This window comes from Rhipicephalus sanguineus, chromosome 8 (genome assembly GCF_013339695.2).
Source record: "Rhipicephalus sanguineus isolate Rsan-2018 chromosome 8, BIME_Rsan_1.4, whole genome shotgun sequence".
NCBI classification, from domain to species: Eukaryota; Metazoa; Arthropoda; class Arachnida; order Ixodida; family Ixodidae; genus Rhipicephalus; species Rhipicephalus sanguineus.
The window spans coordinates 1,766,049-1,791,193 of NC_051183.1; the positions used below are offsets into that span (position 1 = coordinate 1,766,049).

Here is a 25,145-nt window from a genome sequence, read left to right on the forward strand (position 1 = left end):
TGGACCAGGACATATTAACTTCAATGGGAATTATGAGTTTGTTTGATATGTCAATAATTCAAAAGAGAAGACATGCCTTGCATAAGCTAATCGAAAAACATTGTGCATCTGAGACAGTCTCTTGAGATCATAAAAATTACTAATTAGGGGTTTACCGATTTGTTTCCCTTACACTACATCGAAAGCATAGAATTCTCCTTTTTTATTCATTTTTTTATTATATGCCTTGTAACGAAATGTAGGTATGAGACCTGAAGACTTTTCGCATATTGAAGTAGTGTGCCCCTCTGCTAACAAACGGCCGCAGGTAGCACGCTTCACTGCAGCGCAGACTGAGCATATGGCGCACGTGCAGTTGCACTTCCGCTCGTTCAGCAAGAGGAACAAGAGAAAGAAAAAAAAACGTCCGCTAGAAATGCTTATTATTACATTGGCAGCTGTCAAATAATGAAATTGAGACGAGAGAAGAGTTTTCTCCCAGCACTGTTATGTGGATTTAATGAATCTGTCATTAACTTCGAAGGGTATTAAATTTTGTCCTAAAGGTAAACAGACATGCTCTCCTGGCTAAAAATGGTACCTCGGCAGTGGTACTGAGAAGGTTCTACCTTGCATACAAAATGTATCATGTATAAACCAAAGAATAAAATGCTGTAGTGGGCAGCGTGCCTCGCGTCCGCGGAGAAAGATGAAGAGACCAGCAAGCACGACCATCGTAGCTGTGACATCAGTTTTAGCCACAACATAAAATATTCAATACTAATGGCACAGTGGTAATTTGCATACCTGCTGCGCGCGTGACAACTCCGCCTGCAGGCGTGCATAGGCCAGCTCCTTGACCTCCGAGACACTGCGGCCCCCACCACTCCACCGGACCCCAGAGCTGCAGGAAAAGACGGACACAAGTTGTAGTACTTGCTGTTAGGCCAGCTGGCACATGTTTAACGGTAAGTACTTACTCTTAATACTGAAGGGGCGCTGCAACACCTTTTCAAGTAATCGTCAAATGACATCACTAAAGGAGTTTATTGCCTCGTAAATCGACCACCGCAAAAATTTTTAGAATCTGTCACATACGAGCGGAGTTACAAGGATTTGTTGAACACATTGAGGGTTTCTCTCTCCTTTCGTACCAGCTAGCGCGCTGAAAGCTACGCAAGGGCAGGGGGGGATGACAAAAGTGAAAGATGCTAGGTCCGTTTGTCAGCCCGCGTCATGACCTTAAGCAGTTTCCTTTTTTTTTTTCTTTGAATGCGCAGCTTACTTTCAGTGTTATCGTGAGTGCACTAGTGCAGTTCCATACTTTGTGTAATTCTAGCACTACTAGTGAGTGCAGCACGGACACGTCGCGGCATCCCACGGTGGCCGTGGTAGCCATGCAGCTCACGATGCTCAAATCGGCCAATGGCCACGGACTGTGTAGTTATGGCGTGGTCGTTTGGGTTCATGGCGTCATTTGTCAAGAGAAGAGCGAGCGATTTCTAGCTGACCCGGAAATTTAATCGTAAATTCCATGCCGCATGCTGTGCTGTAATGTTCACACAAGCCTCGACTACCGACCGGCAGCATTTTCTGGCCATGTTCCTTGAAGGGCCCCTACATGATCAAAACCAGCTGACAGCTCGTTTCTTCTTATTACGCAGCACACATCTTGTCCTCAATGTGCTTTCGAGCTAAAATACTTACCGAGAGACAAGTAACAAGATATGCTGTGGCATTCGATGTGGTAGACATTTGAGTCGACAGGTAAATGACAGGTTTGTTAATGATCATGCTCTAACAAGATGGCAACGCATGTGGAGCTGTCAAAATGCATAAAACAGTAAAAATAGAGGCAAGCATATGATCCTCTTTGAATAGCTCACTCCTAAATAAAATAGACAATATTTTAAAGTCGAAGTAACTTACAAACCCTTCATGCGGTCATCTACACATGATCAAAGATGAAACTGAAGCAAGAATGTGAAAACAAAGATGAGGAACCACGAAATATTTATGTATATGGGACAAATTGCTGCATGAACGACGAATAGGTATTTTAAAACTATGAAAGTTTAGTGAGTTCAAAACAGAGATCGCAGATCTACTGAACCACCTTCTCATGGCAAACAAGTGTAGGAAGCTTTAAAAAAACCATTCATCTCCATGATTACAGAAGTTAAGTCTGTCACTCAGCGATGCAGCTTTTTATGGCTAAACTGCAATCATGCACACTAAAATGTTGTACAGCCATGGTGTGCACATGTTCTCTCTTCAGATTAAATGTAAATATGCTTCACTGCTTTACTAGTTGATATAACAGTGGGATTGCCTACAAAACTACAAAAGGAAATGCTTGTTTTGCCCCACAGCTGCCACAAACGATGTTCATTTTGATAGAAACCTCACAAGGATCCTAGCAAGCCAACAAAACTATTATAAAAAGTTCCATTCACCTCTGAAGCTAGGAGTCTAAACAAACCCGTCAATCGTTGCGATCGAGTTTTCGTCCTCAAGCATCTTCATTATTGATATGCGACATCTATTTCACAGCTGATTCCTTTTAATCCCGCCGTGTGAGTTTTCAAATCCAGGTGTTTGCACTTGCAAGTAAAACCAAAAGTGGTGAGTCATGTGTTCTTCGAGCTTGCAATCTGTCCAGCCACATTGGTGCCTGCTACGCTAGAACTTCCCAGCTTGCAACTCGAATCACCATGTGCCACTCACTGCTTACACAACCATTTATTACCAGTCCTTTATGAGCAAGTGTTCATAAGTACCTCTATGGCAAAGCGAAAATGTCGATAAGTTTGGGTAACTGCTCATGTGGATGATGCTTGTTGCTAGTAATAGCAATAAGCGAAGTGAACCGTTTAAAAAAAGAAATGTGCACGAAAAGCTGCAAACCTAAGAACTCGCAGCATTGTGAATTCAACATTTCATAACTTCGTTTTGACAATCTCCTGCACTTTTTGTGAAGCTAATGCACACGGGCTTCATACACTGAAATACACATTTTTTTTAAATTTATCCCTTCATGATACACACTATGATGGACTGTCTATAAATTCATGAAATTTACATAATTTGATGCCAAGGTTTGAAGACCAAATATAAATAAAGCAAGTAGAAATGTCAGAATAAATTAGTGTATTTTACAGCAATTTTTTTTTATTTATTGAATACTGCAGACCAAGAACTGGTCCAAGCAGGACAGGTACAAGAGGCAGAATATAATCAAAAACACATACGAATATATCACAAGAAATGGAATCGAAACACCTACTAACAGAACGCATAAAAGATAACAAGGCAAAAGTATTACATTAAATGGATACATAACACAAATTAACAGTGCATGTTTTAGCTCTAAGCAACAAAAAATTGGCTAAGATCAGTTAGGCAGTTCCACTCTGATACAGTACGCGGAAAAAAGGAAAACTGAAACGCGTTAATTTTAGCAAAATACGGGGTTAAGGAATGGGCGTGATGATGGCGTGTATGCCTAGTGGACAGAGGAGATACATACGCATGCGGGTCAAGGGCTAACTTATGATTAACAAGAAGATAAAGAAAGTTCAGCCGGTTTCTTTTTCGCCGTAATTCAGTGTTTCGATGTTGTTAGCAGTCATGAGTTCAGTCGGTGAGTCCGTAATTTTAAACTTAGAATAAGCAAACCTAACAGCTTTTCTTTGTACTGCTTCCAGTTTTCTAATGTTACATTTAGTAAAGGGATCCCATACAACACAAGAGTATTCTAGTTTTGGTCTTATGTATGTAAAGTAACTAAGTAGTTTTATGTTAGAAGGAGAATTTCTAAGTTTATGTTTCAGGAAACACAGCTTACGGAAGGCAGCAGAACATACGTTGTCTATGTGTAAGTTCCAAGATAGGTCATTAGTTATTGTTACGCCTAGATATTTGTAGTTATTAACCTGTTGTAGTGATGATGAGCCGAGGTTATAAGTAAAATGAAGAGGTGTTTTTGAACGTGTTACACAAAGATAAACAGTTTTTTGTGCGTTAAGTGCCATACCATTGTCATTACACCAGTTTAGTATGTTATTAAGACTTAAGTTCAGGTTCTGTTGATCATTAGAACAGGTAATTTGACGAAAGAGCACGCAATCATCCGCGAACAGTCTTATTTGAGTTCCTGGTAGTACTGCGTTAACAATGTCGTTTACATAAATTAAAAAATAAATTGACTGTAACTGCTGTAAATAATGATCTAATTATTGTACAGTTGGTCATGATATATTTCTACATTAACCGTAATCGGTAACCCACTCAAATTACATGTGCTACAGGGTGGTTCTTTTAGAACTGACCTATTTCATTGGGCTGCAGTTTTGTCACAAAGTATCCGATTTTAATGCGCTTTGCGGCAGAACATTCAAGAAGGTCAAAAATTTAATTGCCTGTCCCGTTTTTTGATGTGCAATGCAAAGAAACAAGAATAACTGAGAAATAACAAAAACCGTGCAAAATGCTATACAGGGAGGGATGGCTTGTGCCTATAGAACGTTAAAAATTCTGATTGCAGCGGGGCATGCCAAATGTGACTAGTAAATGTTTGTAAAGGTTATACAGGTTTATATTCCCTTATTGTACACCAGATGTTGAAAGGACAACCTAAAATGTCAAACAGTTCTGACTTCAACAGTATGCAGTCCCTCATTGTTTGGAATTTCACGGTTTTCATTATTTCCTATTTATTCTTTTTTTTCTGCATTGCACATCAAAAACAGTGCGGGCCATTAAATTTCGTCCATCATCAGTCTTTTGCTGCAAACCGTATTAAAATCGTACAATTTATAACAAAATTACAGCCCAATGAAATAGGTCAGTTCTAAATGAATCACCCTGTAGTTATCTGCTGGCAGCAAGCATTCCTAAAAAGGTGAAAAAATATTTTGAAATTCTTGCCAAAACGCCTCTTGGTCCGTCTCGCTAAACATGGTAGTGCCTTCACCAAAGCGATCGTGTGTAGCAAAATATTTCAAGCATAAGTGATTTAAAGAAAGTTTAGGCAACAAGAATGCCTAATATGCCATTAGCTCAGTGTTCGTGGTCTCTTGCCTGCCAATAATGCACAGAAACGGCAAAAGTGTGTCATCTTCAAATAAGGACGCCATGTCACAAAAGCGTTATACAATAAATTACACTGAAATCAGCGCAGCAGTTGTATATTGCAGCCATCTAGCCTGCGAAACCTTGCTGGGAAAATCAACTTGAGGCTTATATAAAAGTATTCTCTTAAGAGTAGAAAGCATGCACATTTAGCTGTACATGCAGAAACGTACTCTGCAACTAAGAATTTCCTGACAAGATTAAGCGGGAGACGAATATCATGACACACAGGCCTTGCTACTCACAACAGAGCCACGACCCATGACATCTGTACGCACATCGGGAGTAGATGTCCATCCCAACATCAGCTATGGGCCACAAGAGACCTCTACGAGGTATGCAGCCTCTTAAGTGGCCTTTATCTTTCTTCAGAAACAGAAGAGGTCAGGCACGTCCTGTCAGCATCTTTGAGCACGTGTAGAGAATTTTTTTGTTTTCAAGAAAAAGCACGTTGTGCTAGCAGATTCTCGAGTGCAGGATATTCGATGCAGTTGGCAGAGACCGACTAAGTGTCATTCTCTTTGTCTTTTTTTCTTTACAGGTCAATCTCTCTTCCAGCTGACCCTTGCAGAACAGGCCATGACATTGCAGGTCAGCAACATCACCATATTTTCTCGTGCATAACCTGCACAAATAATATCTGTAGAAATCAGGGCTATGGTTGGGGTATGACTTATACGCAAATTTTGGAGCACAAGTTGGCTACGCGGCACAGCTTCACTGCAATGCAAGAAAGACGACTTCTTGGCAATATACGGGAGATCTTTGTTTTTTTTTTTCCCCCATGTTTTGTAGGTGGGCATGCAGGTCATATGCAGGGGCAGGTTATACACAAGAAAATACAGTATTATGAGCAGCAACAATGGTTATAGCCTTTTGCTGCCAAACCCAAGGTTGCAAGTTTGACTCTCTGCCGAGGTGGCGTCATTCTGATCAGCTGAATGCAAAAGTGCTCTCGCAGTTAGATTTAGGGGCACAACTTTATCGCGAATCTCGGAAACTTTCTGTATTGAAAACTCAGATGAAAGCGATTGTGTCAGTAAACACTAAACAATTTTGTGTGCACCCGCCCTTTCAATCAGGTGTGTTTGCACTTGCCAATTTCTGGCTTTCTGCTAGGTTTTCTATACACCCCTCCTATTCCTTTTTGCCCAGAAAGATCTTTGAAATGTAGTTGTTTAATAAACCTGCCAAAGTTGCCGATGGGTGTAGATATTTGCTGGCGCATTAGTGTCAGACTATCAGCACACTATGGAGCATAGCTCTGAGGATAAATAAAATTCGAACAAGGCCTTCAACTTAAGCAGCTGAGGAGTTGCTGGCACATGAAATTTTAGGTGCTGAATTCCAATGTGATGCCTACTTTTGTACATCTCATTCAGTCTTTAATTTTATGCAAGTTTCATTTATCTACTCAAGAGTTTCTTTTACTTACGCATAAGCTGGTCTTCAAAGGAAAGAGATATGATTGTCGAGCAATATTTTTTTCCAGAATGTCGTCTTTCTGAACTACCTGATTATTTGGACTTTCCCAAACCATCATCACCAATTCCACAAATGCAATGAAGTTTTGGTTGCCATAAAGTGATTTCACGAATAACCTTCCTGAAAATTTCTGTCTTTTCGTGGCACAAATGATTTTACCTGCCACTATAAAAAAAGGCACCTACTAGCAGCATCAGAATATTCTTTGAAAGGGTCCATGACATCCAAGTTTCAATCATAATCTGTGCTATGTAGGTTAATCCTTGCGCATTCAAAACAAGCTGGTGAAATTTTAGCGACTCTGGTCCAGCACTTAATTTATAATTGAACATTTTCACAAACACACGAGCGGCCTGATGGTCGGGCAACATTGGCGCACTCGCGAGCAGTGACATAACAAGATGCTTGCTGTGTGAGCATCTGCATTCCGTCAAACGATTTTGTTCCGTGCTCAGCTGCACTTGCAATTGAGCTCTTTAGGCTTTCTTGAGCTTAGGCATCGAAAGTGAACGCTTTGCAGCAGCTGAAACTTTGGTAGAAGACAACGGCTCCGCTCCACACAGCACATGACGTCATGCAAGCCATTGCAAAATGGCGATCGCCGGCGGTGGGCTGGATTTATAGCCGGCGACTTCTAGGGTTCATTTTGCACTGGAATATTCATTTACAGTCTATTTTTTACATATGTATAGGCACAAGAGACCATCTACATCTATTTTTCGCTGAAAACAGCAAATTTTTAAGTGACCGTGTTATGGCCCTCTTTAATAAACATTAAAACTCACTGAAAAGAGTTCTTAGCATTTTCTGATAAAATATTGCAGTTGGCAGCTTCAACTGTAACATTCTTCAAATCTTAAGATTTACAAGTCTACTCTCTGCATACATGCAGTTTGCAGATAATAGGCAGCCTACATAAATGCCAATGACACAAATTACACAAATTTACACGAATGCAAACGACAATTACAGCGAATTATAGACTCACCCAAGGACCTCTCCGGGCAGGGGACTGTCGGGCCCCTCAGTGGAGCCACTGCTGCTCCCGCTGCTGCTGCTCAGCACGATCGTGCGCCGGTCGATACCGTTGCACTCGGAATGGCTAGACCGACCCCTGCGAATGCAAGACACCAGCGAAACCATTGAATCCTAGCCTACGTGACGAAATGGCACGGAGGCTAGGAAAAAAAAAATATCTACAGTATAGTGGCTGCTTATTTACACAACATGAAGGAATACAAGAGCATTCGAATATATTGAAGGTAGTCCCACAGCGCGAAGCCGTCACTACCTTATCCTGCAAGGTAAGTAACCTGAACAAGTCACTATGTACACATGGATCCACTGTTAAAGGGAACACGTGCATGCAAGGCATGTCTGGATTTCGCTCTCCTAAAAAAGCATAGTGGCTTGATTTGCATAAGGCTACTGGTGGCTGAAAGTTCTGACTCGTTCTGACAGACTAGTGCCATGCACAAACAATATTTCCACATTCACTTGCTGTTAGGGAGCCAGCAATATGAAAGGTGCTCATTAGAGTGTTGCCTTTAAAGGGACCGACAACCGATTTTTCTCGACCCAGTTTCTTACGGTGCAATAGAAAGCTCACCCTTCGTAGTGTTTGTAGCTGCAGCGGTTAATCCCAAAAGCGTGTGGTTATTTTATTAGCAGTATTTTTCGATATGCAAAGCCCCTGAACTGTACATACTACACGTCCTCCAGCAACGCTGTGAAGCGAGAGCGATGCCGTTAGCCTTCCCCACATTATGCACAAGGTTTTGCTTTCACAGGAGTGGGTGAAACTGTAGTTTACCACCTTCATATCGACATTTTCGACCATTTTGGAATATAAAAAGCAGGTAGAATAAGTTTTCCAAACGCTGGTCATCACGTGAGATCTCTCTACTGCCTTGTGAGCTAGGTGCTCGTGGCCTCCGCGATTAGTTCTGGCAACGTGTCGCCAGAGGTAATCTCGCAGGCTGTCAGGCCCTCTTCGTACTTTTTCAACACGTCGGTAGGTGCCGCTAGGCCCTTAGCTAACAACGTTGATGCCGCCGCTCATGAGCATTGGGTCATACGTCAAGCGAAGGCTTAATTGTTCTGTTCAGTGCAAACTGATGCATATCTGCACATTTATGTTAGAGAAGATTATAATAAAAAGTTTGCTGTATTTCAATGCTAATGCACAGACAATTAACAGCATACACCAGTAAAAGGCCACGTGATAGGTACATGTGCATGTTCACTTTTTTGCCGCCAGAGGCGCCAAGAGTAATTTTGAGTGAAGAAATAAAAATATAAATCCGCGTTTAACAAGAAAAACAGGGTTCTTCTTAGACAATACAAAAGATAATCCTTCTATTAGTGGGGTTATCTCAATTCATGTTCCGAGCGGTTGTCGGTCCTTTTAACAGTGGACCGTACTGTACATAGAAAATAGAAAGATAAGTGTATTCTCAAAGGAGGCATTGGTTTCCGAGCATTAACAGTGTGCCTGGTCCCCACAAGTTGCTGTAATAAAGTGCGAGTTGCCTACCACTAGGTTAGGAGCCTACAGAATAACTCTGAAGGCCATCCAGCCCTTCTTTATGGCTTCGATGAAATTCAAGACTTTATTATCACAAAAGAAACAAAAGCGACAACAAACACAAAATGTCTGTAGAGGAATGAAAAAATCGCGAACTAGCTCATACTCTTAGAGGCATCCCTCCCTACTGAACCTGGGATGGGGGAGGGGAAGAACCCTCACTCCCCCCCCCGAGCGCGCACACCTTACCAGAACAAACATGGGCTGCATTTCGTTCTAGACATGTAAAGCACATAAACTTCCACATTTTGACAGCCGTCAATGCACAGATTAATCACACACACCCCCCCACCCCCGAGCTAAAATGGACTAAAGAAATAATGAATTAAAAAAATACAACTATCGCTTTTTCTTTAATTTGGCAGAAAGCAATGAACATCAAAGTTAACCACCACAAAAAGAGTTTCATCAGTAACGGCAGTAACTCTTCAGTGACAAGTAGTTAAATGCTGGTATGCTCCTATCTACCATGACAATACATGTCTATTCTTTTTGGGAACAGCTACATACATCATTGCATGCATAACCCAACGTTAGAAAAAATACATGTGGACGCACAGAAATTCCTCGCAATATAAACTGCTCCAAAACTAAAGTGGTTCTTTCTAGGTTCTAAGCCCTTACTTTCTGAGCTCACTATTATCATAATCGCATGCTAAATAAGAATAAAAATTTAATTTTCTTTCACCATAATAACCTTGGGTGTCATTTTCCATGAGTACTATATAAAATGAAACCATCATGCTGAATTTTTACACCACAAACTTTTCAAGACTCTAGGTGAGCACTCACTGAGAAAAATGTCAATGAGTGCTATTACCAATTTCTCAAAAACTTTCGATGTACAATCCACTCTTTACTTGTACTTGCACTATTCTGACTTAATTGCAGTTAGCCAAACAATAAAATACATAGCCTTCCTATACTACAAAAAAAAAGACTGTGCTCTCTTACAAAAGTTCTATTTAATGCACGCACTTTACGACTATTTGCCAAGTATAATGTAACAAAATTAGACCTGCCATATGAATATATTTTATTCATTTCCTTCAGATTCGATCAGTGATTGAAAAATCACAATCGTATACACAGTGTAAACAAATTGTTTTTGAGCCTAAATTTACACTCAAGACACTGGTATGTTCCATAGTCATGCACCAACTATGGCTTTCAGACATTAAGTTAGTGCTTGCTGAAGACGCTAAGTAAATTCAAAAGTTTCTAATGAAAGTAGGTGCATGCTCTCGGACCTTCTATTTTGAGCATGCTGCATTAAATATGTTCTACTTTAATATGGTACCTTTCTATTTTGGGGGGGAGAGGGGGCGGAGATACAGTTTTCAATGTATAACATGTTTACTGTCATTCTACAATAGAGTATATCGTTGCCCACCGCCGTGGTACCGTGTTACGGCACTTGACTGCTCACCCAAAGGTCAGCAGTCAAGCTATGACATATATCTTTGCGCATTGTTTGCTCTGTTTTAAAGTTGTACGTCGGAACAAAATTCGTTGCTGGGCTAGTTAATTCATAATCGAAAATAATGGATAGCGCGAATTCCGCACAGGACAAAGAAAGAGCACAGGTTCACAGGACAAGTGCTTATCCTGTGCATATGTGTTCTTTCTTTGTCCTGTGTTGAATCCTTGCTATCCAGTATTTAAGGTTGTATGTCTGCTTTTGTAACGCTCATGGTAGTATCTCATAGTAGTGTTTCAGAGTTGTATTTCTGCTTTTTTGTAGAGCACATATTGTATGACTACCACATTCAGATACCTTACTTCTTGTATTTCATGTCAAATTGAGTATGATGCATGTGTGTGCGTGTATTTTTTGTCTACTCGCAGTATGTCTTGCACATGGGGCCCGAATCTACGTCAAGTGGAAATTATCACATTTTGTTCGGACCTTCCTCCTTTCTTACGGAAATAAAAATTTCACTAAAACTCGAACTGAACTTGACTCCCACCCTTGACATCTGCCCAAAGATCACGACATTCACTAGAATGAAACTGATTAAATTTCAGGACTTCAGACATGCTCTTGTACCCATCAAAATTTTATTTCGGTCGAAAGACAAAAAAGAAAAATGGGCCACTGCTACAGGTCAGCCTAACCTTGCTTTCCATACATGGGGCAGACAGTCAGTGCCTCGCAGGCATTTGTGCATACGACAATGTTATCACCTCCAGCTTTATATCAGGAGTGGGGCATCCCTATCGTCTGTTGTTTTCAAGTGTGCGCTGTGCCGACATCAAGTTGGGGCTATCGGGCGAGCAGCAAATTAGAAGCGGCCGCAGAATACACAAAGCAGGAACGTCTCGCATCTCTATCCACCGCACACGCCTTTGCGGTAGCCAAGCAAAAACGGGGCACATGACATCAAAATATGGCATTCTGTCCACAAACTGTTCACAGTGATGCTATTTCCGCTAACAGTGTATAATTTTTCCGCATGCTTAAATTTATATTTTTATACATTGTCTCCACATCAATGTCTGCCAGGGTGGTACAGAGGTTACGGTGCTCAGCTGCTGATCCAAAGGTTGCGGGTTCGATCCCAACTGCGGCAGTCACATTCCAATGGAGGTGAAATGCTACAGACCCGTGTACTGTGCGATGTCAGTGCACATTAAAGAACACCAGACAGTCGAAATTTCTGGAGCCCTCCGCTAAACCGTGCCCCATGATCCATATGGTGTTGGCACATAAAATCCCAGATATTATTATTATTGTTCTATATTGTTATTTCATTGTGTTTATTTGTATTGAAACATGTTGACCTCATGCAGAGTCGACATGTGTGAAAACAATTGCACCACAGGTTTTGTGCACGTTCAGGAAGAAAGGCCCATTATCATGTCCATGTGATGTGTAGTGTATGTGATGATCGGGAATGCACAGTGATTCCCCGAACCCTCGTAGTAGACAAAGGAGTGTATTGTTACGCTTATCATTCAATCAAGAACAATGTTATCACACTTTCGCTTGTGTGAAAGTGTTGATAACAGAGCGCTAATGCGTCAGGACAGTCGCAGCTTCTCAGGAGATGAATTCCCATGATTATAAGATGGGTTGCTAACGAGTCCTTCATGTAACAGTCACTGTGATAACTAAGGAGCATGATGAACCCCTATAGTCACTGCATTCAGCTAACAAATGCTGATTGTGATTGCTCCTGTAAATATCAGCATTGCTAGTGGCATTTTAACTCAGTTGACACAAATTTGACCCAAATCAATAGTGTTGCCCATTTTTTCAAACTGCTCGATTATGTATACAATCGAACCTAGTTATAGCGAAGTAGCATTGGGGCAATAAATTGGTTCGTTATATCCAATCTTTGTTGTAACAGTAGCGATGAAAATCGGCTCTCACAAACTGCCAATATGGCTTGCAAAAAATCCTGCATACAAAAACACACTATTCTAGGCTTTCAAACCACGACAAAAGATGTAATCTTTACACGTCTCCTTGTGGCCATTCAAACTTCGGTTTATACGGTGAAGCAACCAGTCAAATGCGCTTTTTCATGCTGGATGACCAAAATTCCTGCATCTTTTTCAAACGATTAAAAAAATATGGTTATGGATTGTCTTTCAATCTTTATTTTGATTTTTATGTTATCTTTCGAAAACCAGTACCTCTTCGTTACAGCCAATATCACAGCAGCTCTCGCATTTCCAGTTTCTTTATAAAAAGAATAAATGACACTGAAACGAAGCTTGACCAACCAAAGTTCATGTTTACTACACTAAAAGCGGTAATTATTTATACTAGCGTTCTTTATATCATGGTTCAACTGTGTGTATATGCCTCCAAAAGCAAGTGACAAGATGCAAATATGCACAAAAACATTTATGATTGGCATCATAATTCGGTTCAGGGTTACAAAAACAATGCTGCACACGTACTTTTTTCAGTATCTGAAGCCTCAATCAGATGAATACCAATACAACAATTTACGTCTAAAATCTTTCTTGGTGATGTCAGTGTGTACTGATTAATATGGTTATGACAAACATAGGATACAAAGATATGCTTGTGTGAAATGTGACTTTGTCATAATGAAATTCTACTATGATTTCTTCTTGGTCGATGCTACCCCCACAGAACAGATATAAATACATTCAACCATTTTGTACACTGAATGAGAAGTAAGAAATCTCAGCAAGATATTGATGATCATAACTATAATCTTCATGGACAGATGGAAATGAGAATAGGATACACAAGACTTATGTTACTGAAGCAATACAACATGCATCACAAATTCTATGCATTACAGCAGTATCCAACAATGATACATACAATTTTTTCAGGAGGAAAATTCCTTAGAAACCATATCATGTTTGAAAAAGTAATGATATGTGAGCAAATAAGGTCTACCAGAAAGGTGGAAAAGTAGAAAAGAAAAAACGTGCACTAGCTACTAGGCTGTATTATGAAAGCAGCAAAAGTTGCAAATGCAAGTGAAAATGGCTTATCTTGATGCCTAAAGGAATCAATCATATCTAGTCACTACATCAGCTAGGTGGGGATACTACCATGTTGACATTAATTCACGTAAGGAAAGCCAGGAAAAAGTCCTGCTGAAGTTTATAAACAAACTGCACATACATTCCTAATCATCTGAGCTCGTAAACGTTATGGTCCATAACCTGTTCCAACTACCTCGCATAACTAAGCAAATATCTGAAAGAATGCACTCGGACGGTCTGAACCAAAACACAGACTCGTATGAAATACATTCACACATTTTCATACAGCTTCACGCTGCTCACATAACTTAACTGCTAAACGTTAGAAAAAGCAAACCTGAACAAGCTCGCAGAGGTTATGACAAGCGAACTATAACCACAAACCTACAGCTGCACGCCTAAATCTACATGCCTGCACCACACCTACACATTTAGCTGTGAAGAAAAATTTCACAAACAACTTTGCATAAGTTTTCACAGCTTGGATTTCCCTGGTGCAACTACAGTAGACTCTCAATAAACGAAACTCTCTTAAATGAAATTGCTGCTTAAATGGAACAACTGCCTCTAACATGATTGGTTTTGTGCTTGAATTCTGCACCCCTTTTCATCTCTCAGTAAACGAAACTCCTGTTAAATGAAACAGATTTTCCTGGTCCCTTCAGCTTTCGTTTAACAGGAGTCTACTGTATATGGCAAGCAGTAAAACACCCCAGGTATCTATGACCACAAGTTTCAACAAGGTATAAACATTTGGAATAACAGAAAAGATGAAAACTTTTGACCTTTAATGGCACATGCATTATTCAACACATAGTACGGCATAAACAGATACGCTCACTTAGATACAAGACGTGCATGCCAGGAGAGATGCCAACTTGACTTCCTCCTGAATACGTTTATTTTTACGACTCACAGCTAGCGACTTGCACCCTCTTTATTTATGTGCTTTATTGCACGATGGCTTTACGGGCGGTCATCAGTTTATAATGCCCCAATAACAACCGTTGCCTGTGTTTATCTCTCCAGCAGTTCACGGGAAACATGCCAAGCGGCCAGTTTTGCACAAGCTCATCTAGCAGTTATGACAAGCTGTGCGTATATGGAGGGCAGGTAGTGAACCTTCCCGCAAGTGCGCAGTACAGGGTCTGTTTGGCAAACGTTTATTTACCTCCCTCCGTGCTGAGGTCAACTATGCCCTAACAAACGCACTTTATGAGCTCGGTTGCTGTTTTTGTTCTACGTACATAGCTAAACGCTAGCATGGTGCTTTGCTGGAGTTAGATTAACGAAGGAAGGACTTTCCATAGCTACAAGCCATGCTAAGAAGACCTCTCAGTACTACATTTTCTCATTTTTGTTGCAAAGCATTGGGCTTCCGACATCATCACCAATAACTCCCAAGTCTAAACTGTAAATGTCTTGTCAGTTTGTACCAATATTGCAAAGGACAAACACTATCGCATAACAATTTTCTTTAAAACTGATAGCGTCTGATAGAACATTTCCACGAAGCTTAGCTTTCCGCTCTTTGTGTCAGCCTTACAAGACCAATCTTTCAGCCAACTTAAAAAGCAGTAGTCCAGCAGTAGCAGTAGTTTGTACTCAGTCCAGCACACTGGACTGAGTATACAAATAGTTCTAATTTGTCACCGCTCTCTCCTGAATACATGTGTGAAGGAACTTTCCCTCCTATCCTTGCATTCTACTTCTTTTTTCTTTTTCTTTTGGGGGAACACAGATACTGAAATCTTGTTTTCTCTTGTGTGCTCTGTACTTGTTGTTACGTAGTAGGTTCTTTGTTATATGCAATTTCATTATGTTACCCTAGCCCTCATAATGAATGCTCTATTAAGGGTCCTTAGGGATCAATAAGTGATGACGATGATGAATTTAACTCTAGAACAGGGATGCTTTGATGTAGTGACAAACTCCCTAACAAGAATAGGCTTAGCATAGAACAAAATTCGAGAAGCTGGAAAGCTTTACAAGTTCTCACCTTCGTGCCCAGCCGTTCTCCTGAACCGCGCCGTCCGAAGCGCTGCGCCTCCTGCCTTCCGGAAGCGCGGGTGCCGTCGAAAGCACAGTCTTGTCACCGCCGACGCCGGCACTGTCTCGGACACACCTTGAGCCCACGTCCCCGTTGGGAACACAGTGCTTCTTACCCGCGGTCCCCGACACAGTGTTGGATGATGCCACACTACCCCGAGCCGTTGGACTACTCCCGACAACAGCCTGGCTAGCAACTAGCGTCCGCACTTCCTCCCTGCCGTTGCAGCACGGTTGGCCGCTTTCTGTCGGCGACTCTGGGGGAGTAGTCGCTGGGTGCACGTCGAATGATTTCGCATCGCCGGAGTGAGTAGGGGAGCCTGCACTTGCAAGCTGCTCTGGTAACTTCCCGTTCTGAAGCGGTTCGAAAAATGCTGTTCCTACATGGAGTTTCAGGACCAGTGGCGCTCTCAACTTCCAAGACGGCAGTGGCATCGGCGTGATGAAGAAAGCCATTGCTCAACGACGATGTCACTGATGACTCCGCAGGCCGCTCCAGGATGGGCCTCAAGGCACAGTCTACCACATCAACTGGCAACACTCCTCTCCTCCCGCGTTGGTGATTCAAGTGTTGTCGTTGCACAGCCTTCTGGATCGTGTAATCCGGAACTAAGTTCCTGAAGCGTTGATGAAGTGGGCGAGCCTGGACTCGCGGCAGGGGTTGCGCTTTTAGGAGACTGTTTGACTGGGCTAGATTCGGCTGACTTGCGTGGAATGTCTGAAGCTCCCGAGCTGCGCAAGTCATCGCAGCTCGGAACCACTGCAATCTTGCCATCATCTGCAAACTCGATGGCGGTGTTTCCGTGGTCATGCGAGTCACCGTTCGGACTAGAGCTCTGGCAGGCCGCTGGAATAACCGAAGGTCCGCAGGGTGACCTGCAGTGAAAGGTTTGTGTGATACGAGTGAGCCACTGGAATAACTGAATGTCCGCGAAGTGACCTGCAGTGAAGGGTTAATGGGACAAGTGACACATGCGCTACAGCAGCAAAACAAATCACTGAGGGGGCAATAAGAAAAAGTCTAGAAACGGCATTTATTTTTAAAATACAGTGCAATGTGTATACACCACAGTGGCTTGCATCACAGGTGCTAAATGCAGACAGCTCTGCATTTAGCAGCTGGTTGCGTTGCGATTACATACACGAATCTGAAGCGATTAACAGAAACACGTTATAATTTCGTGGTATTAATATACATTATTCCGATACTACAGTGGAGTCCAAATAGCTAGGTAGCTATATCAAGTAAAATCTGTCTATACCCTTCTTCATTTCAAAGGACCATGGGTGACCACAAAACAGGCTGTTCCCAAGAGTTTTCGTTCTGTGGTTTGTTACTTTTTTGCCTATTATGTTTGTCACCTTAGTCTCTGTTTGCAGTGTATTGAACAAGCTAATTTTCTAACACTTCTGGGACAATTATATTAACTATTTTGATTGCATTCATTATTCACTCAGCGTGTTTTGGCCTCTGCCATTGTGACTGAAATTTGTTAGATGTGTTATTGCATTATTCTCCATTAGTCTTGTATCTAGCGCAAATTGAGGGATCAACCACGCTTCCGGCGGCCTGTTAAAATATGTTTCTTTTTTCAGAGTAATGTATATGCATAATGTGGGAAGCTCTTATAGCTGACATAAGTCGACACTCACGTCGGCACTACGGTTGTGTTCAATGAAAATAAGTTTGCTCATTATAGCCCCCAAATTTTTCCTCGTCATAGCGCTAAAATTACGTATAATGAGCCGTGTTTGTATAAAATTATGCTGTAAGGAGGGGCCTTTGATAGTTTGGCAGTGGCCATAATGTTGCCAGTGAAAAAAACAAACACACGGTTGTTCCCATGTGATAAGGATATAAAGTATAGTTAACTACAAAAGGCACCTATTTATGGCATCTGCAACACAGCACTCCACTCGCTTGTGCATGTCTGCAAAGGTATCTTGATTTTGCACATGCCAAAGCATGTTTAAACCCTTAATTTGTGTGTGCAAATGCACATACATGTACACCAACTAACAGAGGAATGCCAATAGCACTGGGTTTAGCTCTAACCCTCCTTCTTGCATTCGTTATAATCCTGCGTAGCCATAGATTAGGACAAGTCATTTCCTTGTCCCAAGCATAAAAACTTTGACAAATCAAATTCTTGCGATTTACATGCTAAAATCACATCTTATTATGAGGCACGTCATAGGTGAGACCCTGATTATACAGTCATTCTTGCCTTTTGACCCCTTCAATATGCATTGGCTGGGAATCTGACACATGCCTTTGTATTAAGCCACAAATATAACACCCATAAATTAATGTGAACATAAATGCTCTGAACAAACAAACAAATCAAAATACAATATGGTCGCTCCGACACCTAAATCTCGAAACACTACGATTTTTTTTTTTTGCAATCTGCTCTCATTAACTGGAACCCAACCATTGCCACTGATAATTCAATCCACAACCGCAAACAATATCGAGGCCACAGAACGTCTTCATTACTACAGTTGGATACAACTTAAGAAGGCAGGAGAGGCCCCGCACAAATGATCGAAGCGCAACTAAAGGAACAGTCCCAGCCATGTACTCAGATATGTTCTCTGAAGGCAGGGTCACCGAGTGGCTGTCAGTCTAGAGCGCATGCTCATTGGAGCTGGCTTGTACGCATCCACCCTAGAGGTATAACTGCCCACTGCCGTGTAAAGTTGTACCCGACTATAGTGACAGCTCACCCTGCACTGTCCGAAGCAGTCACGTCTTCTTCCCCGCTGCCTTTCCTGCTACTCGGCAGGCTGTGCAGTGGCTCCGCCAATGGATGCGACACGAGTCCATTGGAGGAGATTCCGTTGTCCGTCGCCATGGCGAAGGGGGCAAAGCTGCAACAGCACCCACGGAGGTGGCGGCCTCTGCAGGTGGAAGCCTCCTGCAACCGCTGCTGTCCGCCTACCACCTAACAACCTGGATGGACGTGCAGGTACTCTTACACAGTTGTACCTTAACAAAATCACATCTTACACCAAACGTACACCAGCCATGGTGCTCTAGTGGCTATGGTGCTCGAGTGCTGACCCGAAAGTCGCGGGACTGAATCTCGGCCGCAGCGACCGCATTTGCAATGGAGGTGGAAATGCTTAAGACGCGTGTGCTTAGATTTAGATGCACGTTAAAGAACCCCAGATCACTGAAATTTACGGAGCCCTCCACTACGGCGTCCCTCATAATCATATTGTGGTTTTGGGATGTTAAACCCCGACAATTATATATTACACCAAATGTAGCTTCATTATACCTCTGTGAAAAAAGTACAGATGTTAACCTTTTCAGACGCTATTTCCACATATGTGGACACAGCTTGTTTTTGCCAGTTCTTATGACAAGTGGCCAAGAAAGAGCATGCTACATTGCACATAGGATGAACTGAACATGCTGCACAGTCAATGTGTCTTGACTTAACATCAATGTGCTGTGTACAACTGCAGCCTGCAGCGTGGCGAAGGTACTACAATGTTTGATGAGTCGGTCGACATACTAAGTTCTAGGAACAGTGTGAAAAGTGTTAATTTGCTCGAAATGAATACAACTAAACAAAAATTGCGCGTGAATTTTGAGTGTAAGATTTCATTCTTTTTACGCATATATGGAACATGAGTGATAACATAACAAATAGATATTTCATTGAATGCTAATTACAATTATTTGCTAAAGCGTGCACAAAGCAACATTTTACCTCTTTTTCTTTCTTGGAATGTAGTATCGAGTGCCTTAGAATTACGTTGTGCGAATTCGACACATATTCAGACAGTCTATCGTAATTCGTGCCTGAAGGAGTTAAAGCCATATTCTGGTAAGAAAAGTTTAGTTAATTTGTTACTTTTCTTTGTTATGCTGGGGCCGACTGTACTTGAAAAGTAAATGCTCACATGTAGGATTGTTGGGTTTTGTAAAAAAATCAGCACTGTGCTACATATAGTTGCAACATAAGGCATTTATTTGTACGTTTTGTTAGAACTAAGTAGCAAAACATAGGGTCTGTAGTTTGGCTCAAACTTTAACAGCAGTCTCAGAAAGCATGTCGTTGAGCAAGCTCGTGTTTAGGACACCACAGTATAACCTGCCTGGAGGATACCGATACACAAGCGGGATAAGAAGACACGAAAAAAAAAAAAGCGTTTGTCACTTTGTCTCTGTTCCTGTTTCTATTCTTCATGAGGGCTGCATGGCAGACAAGGAATGCTAGGAAAAGTCTAGAGGCCTACTGTTCACATCCCTTGACGAAAGAAATACCGACAATTGCAAAAATACATGCTCTCCCCTACCTACTCACAATTCATTTTGAGGGTGCCAGTTCATTCATAACATAATAAATAATATCTGGGGTTTAACGTCCCAAAACCAAAATATGATTATGAGAGATGTATAACATACTATAACTCACATAGCTCCCATATAAAATTAAGTTCTTTGTCTCCTTCTTACACTAAAACACGATGAACCTGAAAGGTGTCTTCAGTTGAGACCAGAGACCAGTGCTCCTACAGTCTACCAGCCAAGATTTGCATTAGGTACCTTAATCCTCATTGAATAATTCTTACTGAATAATTCAAGCTTGATGGGTTGGCCTCAAACATGCCCAGCACAAATGGTGGCTCCAATGGCTGATGTGTCTAGGAGCTCTAAAGTCATTTCTACATTATTTATCATTTAGAAATATATAGAATTACATTAGTCATTAGAACCTCAGTTACTATTTCTACATCAGCTTTCCTACTCTCAAGCTATAAAAACTAGGTGTGTGCCATACTAGGAGGGAATATCAAAATCAAGTTAAACACTACTGCCAAATGAAGGAGTGGTGTAATTAAAAAGGAGGTATCAATCAATCAACCAATAAAATAAGAGATTTGATTGGTTGACAAGCGCATTTTTGCAAGCTCCTTCTAACTTTGACATCAAGTTCTATTTTTTGGTGTCGTCAAGGTTGAATTAATAAACACTGACTATATATGAAAACTTGGCAACATGAAAAGACATGCATTCTCACCGAAAGTTGAAAAACTTGTTCTTAGTACTAGCTGGAACTTCGAACTTCAACAAGTTACCTCATGAACAGTCACAGTTCAGTAGAATGCTGTCTCTACCAACCACAAAGTGGCACTGCACAAAAATACGAGCGTCTCTCGGGATGGGTTACAGCGCAAGCGGCAGACTGCAACGCATACAAGTGCCGTGCTTGCCACAAAATAATGGACGCCAACATGATTCAGGGCTGTGAGACAATTAAAATCCTTTCTTTTTTTTTTTTTCTACGAGCTCTAGGTGGATGAGTTGGGAGCATTCCGCAAACCGCACACGCGAAGTTGCGCACCATGTTGCATGTAATGGCGCGCCCATACCTGCTTCATGTAGTTTCATAACACGACAAGTGAAAAAAAAAAATGCTCGGCAACCGAGAACTGGAATAGCGTCCCGGAATTCCAATGTGCAAGCACACCGCTTCCGTAGCAACACAAAAAAATATGTATAACTGCGACGTGTAATCATCTAAAAAAAATTACAAAAGCAATTTCGCAAAAAATTTTATAACGGGGCATTCATGGTCGAACTGTGATTCACCCGGCAAAAGTGAAACGCATCTAGACACGTCAGCTGTTTGGGAATGCCAGGGTGACGGCAAACCAACAAAAGTACAAAACTCACTAGACACATTTAAAAATAAAAGAGACGTAAAGAGTTCCTGCAATGCGGTGTGGCAGACGGCTTGACTAAGCGTCGTAATTTTACTTCCTGGATTTTTATTCGCTGCTCAGAGAGACTGCCTCGAGCACGAATTATCAGGAGCTCTGAACTACCTGTTCGGAGAGCCGTATGCGACAGTGGTTGGTGTTCTCACATTTTTTCAGCACATGAATGCATTTCGCTTTGTTTCCACTCGCATTTTATTTAGAAAGCCTTCTATCTTGACTGTGCGCTGCCTTTTCTACCCCTTTACCTTGTAACTTTTCCACAGTAATGAGACAGAATGGGAGCATTCCATCTTGAGGATTTTCAAACAGTGAAAGCATTCCATCTAAAGAATTTTGCAATGGCAGAAGCATTCAATCTCAGGGATTGTGCAATGGCAGAAGTGTTCCATCTCAAGGTTTTTTCAACCGTGGAAGCATTTCATCATAAGGGTTTTTGAACAGTTGAAGCATTCAATCATAACGGTTTTTGAACAGTTGAAGCATTTCATCTAAGGATAGTTAACAGAGGAAGCATTCCATCATAAGGATTTTTCAACAGCTGATGCATATTACCTCAAGGTTTCTTAAACAGTGGAAGCATTCCACATCAATGGCTTTTCAATGGTGGAAGCATTCTATGTAAAGAATTTTTCAAAAAGGATTATACTTTTAAAAAATGAAATGTGGTGAGGCAGTCAACCGTGCAATGAAAAAAGCTAGCCTCTGACTTAGCATAGGCCCTCCAATTGCCTTGACCTGCCCCAGTTACAATGTGGCTAGCACAGCTGGGAATCAAGCCCCAAACTCGTCTGCTGTAAAAATTCCACAACCATGGGTAACTAAACTAAGCTAACCACAGTGAGTACAAGTCAAAATTTTGAAACCAAGTGCATCTGTCTCAAAACTACTTTCTCCTAAGCTCACCATCATCAGTCCATTTTATATCCACTGCAAGATGAAAGCCTCTCCCAATTATTCTCCAAACTCCCTGTCCGAAATAATCTCCGAAACACCCTGTCCGCGCGAGCAGTTTTCATGTTTTTGTCTACGAACTTAACTTTGTCACAGCGTCTAACTCACTGCCAACCTTGGCTGTGCTTCCCGTCTCGTCACATCCACTCCGTTGCTCTGACCAGCGGTTATCTATCATCTATGGCCAGCCAGGGTCTATCATTTGCTTAATGTCTACTGGGATAATGCCTGCACTTCTTTGTTCTCTGACCCATTCTGCTTTCTTCCAATCTCTTAATGTTATACCTATAACTTTATGTTCCAGAACATAAAGTTATGGTCCTTAATTTCTTCTCAAATTTCTCCTGTAGTTCTCCAAGTTTCTGGCCCATATATGTTAGCGCCAAGAAAGATACAGCACCATGAAATCATGGAAACGCTTCGTTTATTAGTGCTATGTGTGCAGGTATTCTTAGATAAGATACTTTTTTTAGATAAAATAGATGTCAGACAACGCGCTTCTTTTTTTCCTTAGCCATGGAAAATGTGACAATCGAATCTGTTCGAGCTGACGACACTAGTTGTGCGTCCCAGACATGTCGACATGAATGACGTCATAATAAAGTCTTGACACCTTCGCCCAATCTACCTTTACAGATATGGCTTGTTCTTTGTGCTTCCGTTTTGTTATCTTCCAGAGAAACCTGCTGGGAAAACCTCCGGCTATTGTTGGGCTTTATACCGTAGTCGAGAACTCTACTGGAATGAATATTGCCGTAAAATCCCGAGGTAAGTGCCCCCCCCCCCCCCTGTGATGAAAGATAATCCGACAAGATTTGGAGGGGGGGGGGGCTTGCTCGGTCATGGATCAAAATTCAAGATGGCGGCGGAAAAGGTGCTCAGAATAAAGAAGGCAGACCTGTGCTTCTAATGAAATGCTGTATTGAACACGCATGCGCTTACTGTTTTTATTCACCTCATTGGGTAAATAAAAAGAGTGAATGAAACAATGAAATTGGAGGGAGGCGAGGGGGGGCACTTTCTCGGTCAATTGTGCATATTTCAATAATAATAATAATCATAATAATAATAATAATAATAATAATAATAATAATAATAATAATATCTGGGGTTTAACGTCCCAAAACCACGATATGATTATGAGAGATGCCGTAGTGGAGGGCTCCGGAAATTTCGACCACCAGAAGTTGTTTAACGTGCACCTAAATCTAAGTACACGGGCCTCAAACATGGCACATACTTAAAATCTCCCGAAAAAGGGAGGGGGGCGTTCGCTCGGGATTTTACGGTGAATAAAGATGTTTATTTGCTACATACAGCAGAACTTCACTTAAACATTCCTCGTGTACTTTTACGTTTTCCCATGAGTAACATTGCTGGTGTCCAGTGCCTTCAAGAAATCTGCAGACAGTTTTTCAACAAATAAAGTTTTTCAACCAACCAACCAACCTACAAGTTGGGATCTCCTTTTCACATCTGGTTCGTACGATGATACTGCGGACACGTGAACTACTGCTACGCTGCTTGTGCTAAGGAGGTATGTCGATGAGTTTTGTGATGTGGACTGACGCAAGGTCATCCAAGTGCTTTGAAAGGGCCTGGTTCTGGCAGAGGTGTGAAAGAAACATCAGACCTCCGTCAAGGATTTCTCAGCCGTAAAACAATTAAAAATTATTCCGAGGTACAGCTGTATTCAATGCAGCTGTTTTATTATTTAGCACAACTTTTTCCTGATCTTAACCACGTGTTTGCATTATACGTTTCCCAGCTACTGCGTTTTTTTTTTTTTTTTGTCCCATGAGAAATGTATTAGAGGGGTTTCTACTGCATACTGTATGTAGCTTTACTGGATTGATTATCTAAGTGCCTGTGTGTGACACAGTCATCTCTCTGTTCTGTAGTTACACTTGGACATTTGACTTTGAGGTCTTATACTAATTAAGAAAATGAGATAGTTACCCTCAATGAAAACAAGCAAGTGAGAAACATGAGAAAGATCAGCACAGGTGCATTTGCACTGTGAATGACTGCAGTGTCTGTTTCATATATATATATATATATATATATATATATATATATATATATACACACACACACACACACACACATATATATATACACCTTACACATCAATTTACATCAGTCGTCCATGGTGCCATATAAAAAATGTGTGAAATGAAATTGTCTATGTAAACCATTTCACTGCATACGACTTAAGTGCATGTAATATATGTGCCACTATACCAAAATGGTAAGTTTGGGAAATCATGAGCTGCGATTTTTGCGCAGAAGTGGAGGTCTGTAAGAAATCTCTCTTCGGCATTACAGTATTGGCTTCACTTCTGAGCGATCGCGAGGAGCCCAATATAAAAACATGCATATACCACAATTAAACAATTGCGCGGGAACTGTGTAACCACGTATTGCGCATTTCGCAACCAATACATAGCGCATTGAACTTTAACATTTCCTGCTCGCGTTTTCTGAGGGTGAGATAACTCTCTGTAAAAACACAACGAGGAAAAAAAAGTAAATTTGTTTTCGCGTCGCTCTTGCGCGCAAGGAGAAACCGAATCCATGATAGCGATCGCTTCATCTGCAACGTAAACATGGGTTTCCAATGAGCTCGCTATATATAAACGTATATAACCCCCGCCTCTTTTTAATCTCAGCTCTAAATGCTATTACCTACACCTTCGGCAAAATGAAACGGGAAAACCCGTTTTTTTTTATATGT

General features: G+C 41.4%; 2 protein-coding genes across 3 annotated transcripts in view; both read right to left on the reverse strand.

Annotated features, from left to right (window-relative positions):
• Positions 1 to 25,145, reverse strand: part of LOC119401216 (guanine nucleotide exchange factor for Rab-3A) — a 41,947-nt gene that overhangs the window by 14,847 nt on the left and 1,955 nt on the right. The window contains exons 2-5 of one of the 2 annotated variants that reach the window (XM_037667898.2): positions 18,446 to 18,671; positions 15,666 to 16,591; positions 7,586 to 7,711; positions 787 to 883 (exon numbers count right to left, since the gene is read on the reverse strand). In XM_037667898.2, coding sequence (XP_037523826.1) covers positions 787 to 883; positions 7,586 to 7,711; positions 15,666 to 16,171 — 729 coding nt within the window. In that variant the 5' untranslated portion in view covers positions 16,172 to 16,591; positions 18,446 to 18,671. The remainder of the gene's footprint in view (positions 1 to 786; positions 884 to 7,585; positions 7,712 to 15,665; positions 16,592 to 18,445; positions 18,672 to 25,145) is intronic. The other variant, XM_049418720.1, reaches the window with a different exon arrangement.
• Positions 16,243 to 18,573, reverse strand: LOC119402491 (putative protein TPRXL). The gene is made up of 2 exons (XM_037669641.1): positions 18,446 to 18,573; positions 16,243 to 16,591 (listed from the first exon to the last, which is right to left on the reverse strand). Exons 1-2 carry the CDS (start codon positions 18,571 to 18,573, stop codon positions 16,243 to 16,245), a joined length of 477 nt encoding a protein of 158 aa, XP_037525569.1.